The sequence below is a fragment of the Manihot esculenta genome, chromosome 6 (genome assembly GCF_001659605.2).
Source record: "Manihot esculenta cultivar AM560-2 chromosome 6, M.esculenta_v8, whole genome shotgun sequence".
NCBI lineage: Eukaryota > Viridiplantae > Streptophyta > Magnoliopsida > Malpighiales > Euphorbiaceae > Manihot > Manihot esculenta.
The window spans coordinates 21,018,915-21,032,771 of NC_035166.2; the positions used below are offsets into that span (position 1 = coordinate 21,018,915).

The 13,857-nt window shown below is 37.2% G+C and overlaps 1 protein-coding gene across 2 annotated transcripts; it reads right to left on the bottom strand.

Annotated features, from left to right (window-relative positions):
- Window positions 1–9,815: 9,815 nt before the first annotated feature.
- On the bottom strand, window positions 9,816–13,804 carry LOC110616819 (protein MIZU-KUSSEI 1). Of its 2 annotated transcripts, XM_021759316.2 has the most exons (3): window positions 12,725–13,804; window positions 12,519–12,568; window positions 9,816–12,411 (listed from the first exon to the last, which is right to left on the bottom strand). In XM_021759316.2, exon 3 carries the CDS (start codon window positions 10,865–10,867, stop codon window positions 10,061–10,063), a length of 807 nt encoding a protein of 268 aa, XP_021615008.1. In that variant the 5' UTR covers window positions 10,868–12,411; window positions 12,519–12,568; window positions 12,725–13,804; the 3' UTR covers window positions 9,816–10,060. The 2 variants fall into 2 exon arrangements, with proteins under 2 accessions (XP_021615008.1, XP_043813149.1); XM_043957214.1 differs by having other exon boundaries at window positions 9,816–12,568.
- Window positions 13,805–13,857: the final 53 nt, after the last annotated feature.

The window sequence follows — 13,857 nt, forward strand, 5'->3', positions numbered from 1 at the left end:
TACAATATCTGAACCCGACCGAACCCGATTTTTTTAAATTCAATTCAATGAAAAAAATTTAAAAATTTAGATATTATAACCCAAATATCTGAATTAGAAAATTTGCACAACTTGAATTAGAAAATTTGCACAACCTGAATATCAACCTCAATTATCTATTCAACGTAAAACTATATTGGAGAAATGCCCAGCAGTAGAAACATTGGAGAACAATAATCAAATAGCAAATATCCAAATAATCAAATTAATAGTTCATAAATTCTAAAATTCTTTAATAGCAACTAAAAATTCTTTAACAACATGCACATAAAAGATCTTGATTATCAAAAAATTTGATTACAAACCTAAAGAGAATTCCAGCCAAAGGAGATGTCACTGACGCCGATTGTGGAGAGGCAAGGGTTGTCTCCAGCAGTTGTCAGTGAAATGGGGAGAGAAGCGTCAATCGGAAAGAGTAGATGTCATCGACTGAGGAGAGAGAAGGAGATGTCGCCGATGCTGACCGGGGAGAGGGAAGAGTTGTCTCTGACTGAGAAGTGGGAGATGTGGCCACTGGAGAGAGAGAAGGAGATATCGGGAGAGAAAAGATTTATCATCGACTGGGGCGAGAAAGGAGACATCGCCGGTGTCGATTGGGCTGCCGGCACTCGTCAGTGAAGTGGGGGAGAGAGGCGTTGACTGGAAAGTGGGACTGTGGGCCGACTGGAGAGAGAAGGAGATATTGATGATTGAGGGAGAAGAAGATTTATCGTCGCTAGGGAGAGAAAGGACACGTCGCCGGTGCCGACCGGCCTGCGCCGGCAGTCGTCAGTGAAGTGGAGGAGAGAGGCTGTAACGACCCAGAAACCGGACCGCTACCGGCGCTAGGATCCAGATCGGCTTAAGGCCGCTGGGACCCGTAGCAAGCCAAACATACCTCCTATCACCTGGTCTAATCCCATACATGATCAAAACTTTAACATAAAAACTTAAAGATCTGATGTATATCCCGAACCTGACCTGTATGTGACATAACTGAAAACATAAAGAACCCCCTACTAGAGCCCTCATCAAAACTCTAGTTGGGTCAACATAACATACATCAAGCCGGAGTCACATCTAATGAACCAAAATCTAACCTGTGCATGCATCCAAACTATGAGCATAAAACCTCCACTAGAGTCCTCATCAAATACCCTAGCGTGGTAAATATCACATGCCACAAGTTTGGTTCACACACAACTCAACATTAAAACATAACATACATCATGTACTAAAAAGGGACTAACCAAGTCTTAGGGCCAAGCACAGTACTAATACATAACACAACTCTACTATACTTGCATTACATTACATTTCATTATCTTACAATCCATTATATCAATTTACATTACATGTCCATACTAAAAGTACTAATCTATTACATTAACATAACATTAACCCTTGAGACTTCCCAGTCTTCCTCAAACCTGCAAACTTGGGGTTAAGGGAGAGGGGTGAGCTAAAAAGCCCAGTGAGTAGAAACAATAAAAACAGTTCATTAATTACATGCTTTTATGAAATGCGTCACAGCACAAACAATTCACATCACGGATTGGACATGACCTCCAAAGCTCCCTCTGTCGGTGCCCGGCCCCCAAAGGAGCTCACACAGGACTTTCATTACATAGCATGGTGCCCGGCCCCCGAAGGAGCTCACACAGGACTTTCTACATGGTGCCTGGCCCTCGAAGGAGCTCCATAGGACTTCTCTTATCATGATAGATCGTGGGCCATTGGGGTCGCCTTGGTCCATCCACATCAACAGTAAATAATGCAATGCATCATATTCGTGACACTAGTGCAATCAACCTATTACATATAAACATGATGCATGAACATGCTTTAGGCATTTGATTTAATTTAAAAACATAAGGTTCAGTTCTACTCACCTCTGGCAAACGCTGGACTGACTCTGCAACAGCTAATACTGATGGCCTCCTCGGTCCCTCGGGTCCGATCCTACACAGGTGGACTCGAATAAGGTGCCAAACACACTCTAAACAACTCATAAACAACTACCCAAAAACCCCCTAAAACAACCTCAAAGCATGCATAGAAAATGCCAATGAAAGGGCTGGACAGGGCACTTTCGGCGGCCGAAGGTCCCTTCCAGAGCCGAAAGCCATGCAAGTTCGGGGGCACTTTCGGCGGCCGAACCCTCTCTCCAGATCCGAAAGTCAGGCACTTTCGGCGGCCGAACATCACCTTCGGCGGCCGAAAGTCTGCTCCAGATCCGAAACACAACTTTCGGGGACAAGGTTAGGCGGCCAATCCATGCATCCATAGGCAGGTTCGGCGGCCGAAACTACCTTCAGCGGCCGAACCTGAGTTCATCAGAACTCAGCCTCTCGTGCATACCAGCCTCCAAAACCTTACCAAACACCCCAAACAAGCACCTAACCTTTTAAAAATACGCATAAACCCTTAACCATGCACAAAGGAGCTTAAACAAGCTTAAACTCCAACAAAGAACATCATAAAGCATACATAAATAGCTTATGACCCACATAAGCCAAAACCATCAAAACTACTCAAAACCTCACTTGCTCTCTCCCAATCATGCATACACTCTCCCACATGCATAAAGGAGCATAAACTAACATAAACTCCTCAACACAAACATCACATAACATATATCGGGCATAAAACCCACATAAACCTAAACATGCATATCTACCCATACTCAAACATTAAAACTTCATAAAACTTCATTAAAACGTAAAGGAAGCAAAGATCTACACTTACCTCTTGAAGATCGAGGGGTGGTGCGATCCCTAACTTGGAGGTGTGGAGGATCCAAGCTCCAAAAGCCTCCAAGCTCCCAAAACTCCTATTTAAGCTTCAAAACTTCAAAGCAAGGGTAGAACTCATGAAAACTTGAGGGATAGGTAGAGAAATCATGAAAACGACCAAAGGAGAGTATAAACTCACCTGAGCTCGAGAATGGGGAGAAAACTCGCCCATTTCCGATCTGAGGGCTCTTTATAGGTGGCCTGGTCAACGACCTTTGGTAGCCTAACGTGCCCCCTAAACTCATGCATGTTCGGCGGCCGAACTTGAGGTTCGACGGCCGAACTTGAGGTTCGACGGTTGAACCTTGGTTCATTCAAACAAAGCTTTCGGAGGCCAAAAGTGCTCCCAAAACCTTCCCATGTTCGGCGACCGAACTTCACTTTCAGCGGCCGAACCTGGCAAATGCCTCCTTGGTCTTTTCTTTTCAAAACTCAATTCTTTTCCATTTAAAACCATAAAATCATGTGAAAACATTTTAGAAACACATTTTACCCCTCTAGAAGACTCTGGCATCATCAAAATTCCAGATTCCAATGGAGATTCCGCCGGAAGGTAGGGATTCCGATGCCGGAATCTAGCCGGGTATTACAGAGGCCGATTGGGAATTATGGGAAGGGAAGCAGGGAGAGAGGCGCCGACGGAGAGAGGGAAGCAAAAATGAAAAAAAGGAATTAAGGATTAGGGTTAGGGTTAGTTTTGTTATATACTAATCGGGTTCGGGTAACGGGTATCCGATCGTTTAATTCCGAACCCTATCCGAATTCGAGATGGGTAAAATTTTTTAAACCCGAATCTGCCCAAATCCGTTTTGTAAAAACCCAAATCCGTCCTAATAGGGTTTGAACGGATTGGGTACCCGTAAAAACCCGCCCGCCTGACATCCCTATTCACGATCTGGGGCATGTGGTTTATTTATCCGGGTTGTGCGCACGATATCCTTACTTTTTTCTTACTTGCCCTGTCGATCAGTTAGGTCTAAAATCTTATCTGACAAAAATTTATCCAAGTGATATAGTAATACTTTGATGAGTTTTCGGGCTTTCTGTAGCTTTGGAGATCATCCAGGCATCTTCTAGTCTTTACGAGTCCTTTGGCCTTTTCCAGCCTTATCGAGTTTCCAGACATTTTTCAGACCTGGCATACTTTCGAGGATTTTCTTGCCTGGACCAGCCCTAATGAGATTTTGCGCGTTCTCTAATCTTTGCGAGCTCCCTAGCTTTTTAGAGCCATGACAGACTTCTCAGCCTTTTACAGCCCTAACAGTCTTACATGTATTTTTACAGTCCTGACAAGTTTTCGAGCATTTTCTCAGCGGTAATGTGCTCATTGACTTTTTATAGCCCTGACGGGCTTCCTGGCATTTTATAGCCCTGACGAGTTTCCGAACATTTTCTTGCCTTGATCCCCCTGACGAGCTTTTGATCATTTACCTCCTTGCAAAAAGTTTTAAATTTCCAGGAATGATTGTAAGAGCAGCGACACATACCTGTGATTCTCTAGGAGGTGAGATGAGACCAATGCTCTCAATCGCGTGGCCTGACTCATATCCCGCCTTATAGCCTAACATCAAATACCTTAAAAACCTTTCGTGAAAAAGGATTAATACCCGGTTAGTCGACTTGATGTATACACACCTTATAGCCTGGCATAAAATGCATTAGAAATTTTTTATGAAGCGAGACTAACACCCAGTCTTCTGGCCTGGCGTATACTCGTCCTGTGACTTGGCATGAAATGGCTTAGAATTTTTTTATGAAACGAGATTAACACCCGATCTTCTAGTCTAGCATATACCCGCCTTGTAACCTAACATAAAATATCTTAGAAACTTTTCGTGAAACAGAATTAACACTCGGTTGTCTAGTATGACGGATACTCGCCTTGTGGCTTGGCATGAAATGTCTTAGAATATTTTTGTGGAACAGGACTAACACTCGGTCTTCTGGTCTGGCGTATACCCGCATTGTGGTCTGACATGAAATGTCTTAGAATCTTTTTGTGAAATGGAACTAACATCCGATTGGTCGGCCTGATGTATACCCGGCATATAGCCTAGTATTAAATGTCTTAGAAATTTTTTGTGAAGTGAGACTAACATCCGATTGGCCGATCTGATATATACCCACACTGCGACCTAACATCAAATACCTTAAAATTCTTTTGTAAAATGGTACTAACACCCAGTTAACCGGATGTATACTTGCCCTGTGTACTGCCATGAAATGTCTTAAAATTTATTTTAAAACAATAGCTTGGTGTATATTTATTTTGTGGCCTAACGTATATCTCTTTTAAGTTATTTTTTATAAATAAATAGAGTTTTAATATTTAATAAAATTTAATATTTTTAAATTGTATATAATTAAAAAATTAATAAAAGGAATTTTATTATTTTTAATATATGTAAAAAATTAAAATAAATAAAAATTATAAGAAAAAATGATTGATAAAAAAGCTTTTCAACTGAAATCTTAATTCAAAATTGGAAGACGGTACAAAAGAATTAAAGTCAATTAATAAAAAAGCTTTTGAAAATGATAATTTAATCAGGATTGACGTTTCTTTGTTGTCGTGTAAGTGGAAACACAATACAAACAACTTTTAGTTGTAGAGGTTGAAGATGGAAAATTAATTTAGAGTAAATTAATTTGACTTCAACATCACCGCCTGAGAAAACAAAAGATTAGAAATAAAAAAATAATAATTAATGAAGGAGCATGTGCTCTTAGAAATTCCTTAAATGCGATTAAAATGGTAATTTAATTATTGATATGAAAAGTCCACCATGGAATAGTCGTGTCGACTCACACCCATACACGGAATTTCAGGGTTTCAAACAGTTACTTCTGTTCCAATACCGGTTTATTATTTGTGATTTTAAAAATAAAAATAAAAAAAAAACTTTTTTTTTTTTTTTTGAAATGAGAATTGGGAGAAGGTTAGCCAAGTAATAGAAAAGCAGATCAACAACCAGAGAAGGAAAAAATCCGTAAGTCACTGATGCTTTTCTTGGAAGATTGAAATCGTCTAAACAATGTGCAGTCTTCCAAGGAAATTGTTTAGAGAGAAAGAGTAGGTCAATTGGAAATTGTTAATTGGTAATTCAATCGTCTTTGAGTTGAGACAGTGACTCCATCACAGAGATAAGAACTCCAACATGGCACCCACACGTCAAGAAACGGCCCACTCAGCTGGACCTTTCCCCGGCTAATTAAACCAAGTCTACCTAGCGCTATCCCAAATCAACCCGCGTCTTCTCGCCATTAATGTGCCAAAATGGACGCCCCTAGTTTATGGAAAATTACATAATAATTAAGAGGTAAAAGATTAGTAAACTAATGTTTCCTAGTCCCCAGGTTTTGCGTGCCTGCTCTTAAATGTGGGTCTCAATCGGTCAAGGTTTTTTTTTTTTTTTTTAATTTGTCGACAGTTACTTCAGAAGAAAAAGGAGAAGCGAAACTAATTATCAAAAGATTTATATATATATTTTTATTAATTTATTTAGTGGACAGTAGGCAACCGATCGAATTAGTATATTCTAATTTCACGTAATTAATATTTCAGATTTTTTTAAGGAAAAAAATCTAAATATTTAAGCTAAAAAAAAAAAAAAAAACTCTGACGGTTTAGATAAGCAAGGTTGACAATTGACATCGGGTAGCTGCCAAGTTGCCCACAGCATGCCATTTGTTCAACACGTTATGTTCTGTTCAAAGTCACCACCACTATGTTTTATTAATTTTTTAATATTAGTAAAAATAAATTATTTAAAAAAATAAGATTTCATTTTTATTAATTAAATTTTAATATAATATTTAAAATTGTGTCATAAAATTAACAAATATGGAAGGAAAAATCGTAAGAAAAAAATTGAGATTTTCCTTTTTTTTCATTGATTTCCTTTCAATTCTGTCCCTGAAAAAAAAAAAGTCTAATGTTGTCTTCTTGTAAACAGAGAATTAATTAAATTACTTAGTGAAATTCATTAACTAATGATCATACATAATTGGAGAACAAACTATATAGTATAAGAAAAAAATTAATTAAAAATGAGATTAGCAGTGAGATTTAATTCCAAATGCAGGTGTATATCAATGTCAGATTGAATTTTATGATCGGGTCTGTGGACCCGTTAAGCTTTTTTCTTAGTAAAGCTTCGCACGCAAAAGATCCGTTTATTAAAAATTCAACTATATAATTTTTTTCCAATTATAAAATAAAATAATACATATTTGTTAATTAATGCCTATAGAAATATGGGAAGATTGTGATGACAAGGATGATTTTAGAGTGTCCAAGTGGGTCTTAGATCCCTAAATATATAGATATTTGACAAATGAGTTTTTAAATAATATAAAATATTTTTGTTGATGGGAGAAATTTTATTTAATTTTTATATGAATTTCATTATATAATTTGTGCTTTAATTTACTAACAACACTAAATATTATTTATAAAATTAATAGCCAATGAAGGTTTTTTTAAAATAAAAATTAAAAATTACGAGAGTAAAATTAAGATTTTTTATATTTATTTAGATATTGAGTATGTGTAAAAAATAATTAAAAAAATAAAATAAAATTGTAAGCTGAGGATATGAAGTCTACGCCGGCACCAAATATTTAGAGAATAATAATATTAAGGCGTTGACATCCCAACCCAAAGCGATCAATGCTATTTCCTTCCCTTTACATACCCACTTTCCTTAAAACTCCTCTACTCCTTCCCATGCATAATATAAAATCATCCATCTCCTTCATTTCTTCTGTAAATAAAATTCTCACCACCCAATTTCTCTCCCCTCTAAAACCCTCACCTTCTTCCAAGCCATGGCTTCTTCTTCTGCGTTTCCATCTAGATGTCTTTCTTGCAACATCATATATCTTCTCTTCCTGTTATCTCTTGTTGCCACTTCGTCTGCCAGACCTGGTATAACTCTCACAGTGGACAAAAGGGTCTTCATTCAACGGGAAAATATGAAGCCTGCTCACCGGAGATTGTACGAGACGAGCTTCTTATATCGGAGCCAGATGTTCAACTTCTTGCCCAAGGGGGTCCCCATACCACCTTCTGGTCCATCAAAGAGGCATAACTCAGTTGAAAATTGAGTAACCAATCACCTTTTTGTTGTATTTATTAATTCATTAATTATACACCTCTTAAATTCTAGTTATAAATTTTCCAGTTTTTGAGTCCTTGAAATTTTCTTGGTCAGTGAAGGATAATTAGGTCAACTTATAAGCAACTGGATATAATTTTTCTTCTTTCTTTTAGGTAAAATAGGAGAAGTCTTTTCTTTTCTTTTCTTTTCTTTTCTTTTCCTAATACATAGTAATTATTTCATTCAACATGAAGAAATTATTGTAATTTGTATACCACTTATCATTTTTTTTCCTCCAAGAGTAATTAGATTATCTGTAAACTATAATTATCAAAGTTGAAGCAATTTCATCCGTTTGATCTTCTCCTGTATTTACTTTCTATTTATATTCAATTTGATCATCCGTCTGAAATTAGTACAATTTGTGATGCAATATTCAATTTCTGCAACCTAATACTGTTGCAGTTTTTCTTACACATGAGGCATGTTTGTCACTTTGACCATATCTTAACATAAAATTAATGTTCTAACTAATTATTATTACAATAATAATAAGATATTAACATATAATAACAATAATAATTGTACGGAATGCCACATTTGCAAAGTTGATGGCATAAAGTTTTTATTAATTAAATAAAAATATATTTTATATTTTTTTTAAGAATTTTAATTTTTTTGACTGAGTTAACCCAAATTAAAGAAGGCTTTAGTTTTTTGAAATGTTGAACAAATTGTATTAGGTGGACTTAGACTTGTTCAAGTTGATTGATCTCTTGAACTTGGGATTTTGTGCACTTTATTATGGAGTGAAATGGGGAGTTTTTGATCCTCACGTGAGGCAATAAAAAAAGGAAAGTAGTTGACATTAACCTCTAAATCATGAGCTATATGAAAAACAAAAACCAGATTGTGCGCCTACTTTGTCTTAAGATTTGAATGCTAATTGCACTTTCTACGTACCTAAAAACAGCCCATGCTCCATGTTTCACATCTCAAGTTTCTTGCTTTCCCATTCATCCATGATTTGACCCCAAAAAAAAAAAACATACAAAAATTCATGATAAAAAATAGATCGAATCTAAATAAGAACTGTTTTTAAAATTATATCAGTATGATTAATCATATTAATTTTTATATTATTGATATTTAATATTTTATATTTATAAAATTATAACTATTTAGCTTTTAAATTTTATAGAATATAATTATTAAGTTTTAATTAAGAATTGCATGTTGTACACTTAGAGGTTTATTTCTTTTAAAAATTTCATCTAAATATTTAAAATTTAATTTAAAATTTGCATTTTATAATCATCTTCCCGCTCTTCATCCTTCAAGGGCTCTGCTCTTGTAGTCGGAGCTCGCCACCTGTTAAGCCTTGCCTCGCACAATTGTCCCGACCCATTTGTATGGGCTCCCAATTCCAAGCCCAATTAATTCGCTAAGCTTATAATTATAATAATAAATAATTATAAAGATATTTTGTATTTTTAATAATTAGATTATTTATTTATTTTTAAAAAATTCTGACATTAAAACATAGTCGGTAAAATTATTAAAAATATATATATAATTTTATTTTTGTTACATTTTTCTAAAATTGTAAACTTGTAAAATAAAAAATCCCTAAATTCAAAAATTTTTTAGTTAAACATAATGGGTATAATAATTTATAAATTAAGAGTTCAACATTGAATTAACTTGAGTCTTTTTAATTTAAATTAATAATATACTATATTTTTAATAATAATCAAATTAAATCAAGCCTGGCTTATCTTGTCCATAGTAAGAGATTTCCACAGCAAGTGATGGCTCCGTTATCGGAAGACGGCTTACAAGCCCCTCCTCGGCTCAATGAGAATATAAAAATTGGGGCCCTGTCCAAGAATATGAAAAGTGGGAAAAAGAGAGAATAAAGTCCTATACATAAATATATCCCACATTGCCCCCTTCCAAAATGCAGAAAAATACAGCAAAACCCACATGGAAAAGGGGCAAAAGAGTAAAATTATGGAAACTTGGCTAAGAACTTCAGAGCTGAAGAGACAAAAAATTAAAAACATCAAAAAGCACCAAAACAGCGCAAAGGTGAAATGGATGGATTTTAGATTCTAGCCCACTGGAACTTCACGGACCATAAGCCTAAACTCTAAGCAAGTAGACACTGAGCTCAGGACCTCCAGACAACCCATCAGGATTCATCATGTAAAATGCTTCCGAGTCTTTTGACCCAACAACTCTCTCAAACCTGGCTCTCATGTACATCAGTTCCCCTTCGGACCCTGCTCCATTCCCTGGCAGCACCCCAGCGCCCATAGATATTGGCTCCACGGCCTTCAAAACCTTCCACTCTTCAGGACCACATTCACGCCTCGTTGCATATCCACATTTCTTGCCATTGCAATAAGTTCTCCATAGAGGCTCCTCCAGCAATTTCCCTGCTTTTTTCTGCGGCTTCTTTTCGCACTCCAGAGCAATTCTAACTAACCCAGAAGCCATTTCCCGGACTAATACACTAGTTGGTGTTGCAAGCTCAATCAAGAAAGCTGGATTAAGTTTGGCATCCTCTTGAAATGCAAAATGGACATGACCTCGACGATACCCAAAAAGGGTACCTATCAATTTGGTTCCCAAGCCGGAGTGATAGGTTGGCCGCCGGCTCTTGCTGAAAACAGTAACAGCTGATAGAAACTTAGAAACAGCCACAATTGGAAGCTTTTTCCTGGGTGGTCGAACTGCAGAAGGCACGGGGAGTCCTTCAGAAGGCAGTGTGATTCTAAGTTGATCATCTTTCAACACTTCCCCATAGAAGAAATGTGAGGAGGAGTTGTAAGTTAATATTTCTTCTTCATCGTCTTCATCTTCAACAACTTTCTTTCTCCAGTTGAAATATCTCCTGGAGAAAGAGAAAGAAGAGTCATGAGGGGTCTTGGCCATTATTGTCTTCATCTGGGGATGGGTTCTTGAAAAACAGTAGATTTTGGTTTTGTTTCCTTGTATATGGTGGTTAACCGGGGGGTGATTTTATTTTTTTTGCTTCTATAGGCTTTTTGTCAGCAGAGGTGGGGGGGTAGCCAGAGAATCTCTGACAAAAGGAAGGTGAACAGCCCCACCTAACTGAACAGGAAACGAAGAATTCTGGAGCGTAAAGACAATAAACAAGGAGAAAAGAAGAAGATGGAAGTAAACAATAGAGGTGATTTTGAAACAGGGATGGCGCAACTGTGGAATTTGAGAGTTGAGAGGGGACAATGGCTGTGTTATTTCTCAATCAATGCGGGGGGGGGTCTGAAGCTTGAAACAAGGAGATGACTGAGGAGAGAGAGAGAGAGAGAGAGAGACTTTACTTGACTGATTGCTGTGACGTGCATTGGAAACAGTTAAGGGCAGGTAATCTACACCAACCGTACCGACCAGGACCACCCCAAAAACACCGATACCATTAGCCACCTTAGTGGGTTTTGGGGAATGATGAATCTGATGGCTGCAGCCAATGGGAAACAAGTAGTGAATTTATGGTTTGCTAGAAGCATCTCAATTCAGAGTTGTGTTTGTTCAGACAAATATCAAATGGAACTCCTGAGAGATCACTTGATAAAATGCCAACTATAATAAGAGGCCCAACGGGAATCCACCAAGTGCTCTCACATGATGATTAGAAGTTACACCAAAAGCATTAAGTGATCTTGTCATGATGGCCATAGCCGTTGAGCCGATAAACCTCCCCCTATAATAGAGATTTAGCTAGATTGGGTGGCCACTGCCTTCCATTATTATCATTAGATATGTTGACTTTCAGTGTCATTGTAGATCCGAAGGTCCACTGTGAAGACAATATGAGAATTTTGTCTCACTGCAGGCTTTGCATATGCTCCACATGTGCCGCCGAATGTCTCACAAAATCAATTCCTGTGGAATTTTCAGGAAGCCTGATTAGTTTATGGATCCACATGGAACTAAATATAAAACCAGATGTTATAGCTTTTAAAATATTTTTCAAAGCCACAGATCAACTAACTATTAACTAATGAACTCTACAATGGCAGGTTTATGAGTTTCCTTGGTGTGAACTTAAAACAGATCAAACAGCCTTGGACAATAAACAAATTAATTGAAAGTACAGTCTGGCTGTCCAAAGATGAAGTCAAAAGCCAACAACTAAAGATAAGTACATAGTTAAACAACCAAGATATTATGTGCAAAAAGATTTATCAGTGAGACAGATGAGAAAAACTAGGCAGGTTTTTAATATGTGCTCAAATCAAAATCTTCATGAGCTGAAGGACCATTGCATCAGTATCAGACCGTGACCCTTCAGGGCCATTATATTGGAATATTGCTTTCTTGATCTACAGTATTCGCTTGCAGAATAAATAATCAAACCACTGTAGCTCTGCTACTAATCAATCAGGGTGGGCCTGGCTCTGCTGCTGTTGCCTGCTAACCCAACATCTCCATCATGTTCCTGGTCTACCATTTCCCGTGTGAGTGACCTGAGTATGAGAACAAGCTCACCCGTGATTTTTTTTTTGGGTCAGAGTTCACCTGTGGATTACTGGTTATTGCAAGCAACAAATCTTTGGTCTTTGAAGATGCTTACCAATTTTTGGAGATGAACATTTATTTCATTTGGTATATCTTGGGTTGTTTCTGCAAAAATCACATTTGCATTTGACAGATAGAGATTAAATTCAATGCACAAAAGCAGATTTTTTTATGATACAACACAGAATAATAGAAACCCACAAAATATACAGCAGCATGAAGTTCTGCAGCATTGAAGATCATATAAAACCATATACTAACCATAATTTCCTTCGGGAGATTTGTTGAAGTCACTGCAGCAATTTCGTTTTTAAACCGTTTAAGTGAAGTGAAGAAGAATATAACAGTACCATTATTTACTCCTTGAACTTTGAAGTTCATGAACAATCAATGGTGACAGTAGCAACTGAAACGGAAATGGCTAACATGTTGACACCTTGGCTTCGATGATGAGAAACCTTAGCATGATATTCATAGTAGCCATTGCTTGGCAACAGTTTGGTAGCAATGAGAATTCTGGCTACGAAGCCAGGATAAGGTCTTAATTCCGGTGACCGAAGTGCTAGTCTTGTGGTTTTCAGGCAATGGAAGGAAGTTCCGAAATAAATTAGAGATTGAATTGACATCTGGATTATATTGCAGACCTCTTGATACTAAACAATTGTATAATCATACTGTTCCATCAGATCAATTCCATGACCTCAGTTTCAGCTAACTGTTGAAAACAACTAACAAGGATCCGCCACTAAGAACAATCAAAGAATGAATCAATTTGAGTGCAGAACAAGTATAAAAATTAAAGAACTGTGTTTGCTACAGCTACTTGAGATCAAACAAACGCAAATGCAAATGCTCATGGTTTGAGGAACAAGAGCGTGCCCTTCTACCTGTGAACATGAGAGCGTTTTAAACTAACTGAAGAGGGAACTGCTTACTCTGTCAGATGCTGAATAATTTAACTAGGACTTCGTTTGGCTTTCTTTCTCCTTGTTCTATTACTATTTTTCAAGTACCTCCTTTTCAAGTACCTCTCCTTTCACTTGCACCAGGTGCCAACTGCTAGGTTGATTGGTTTTTAAAATTGCATTAACATGCTCCAAAAATAAATGAATGAAAGTGCTACGCCTTTTTCGTGATTCTTTTTTCTTTTTTTTTTTCAATCTGAAAAATATGACCTTTTTTGTGATTCAGTTGTTAACGAGGTGAAAATGATATTCCAGTCATTATACATTTTTATTGGTCGGGTAATCTTGTGGAGCTCTTACGCTTGAAGTCCTCCACAGGTGTAGTGAAGAGGAGTTGTGCCCTTGTTAAGGCGTTTGATGGCAGAATAACCTCCTGACCCTTTTTCATTCTTTGGAAACAAACTAAATTTGTAAAATACATCAGTGGCA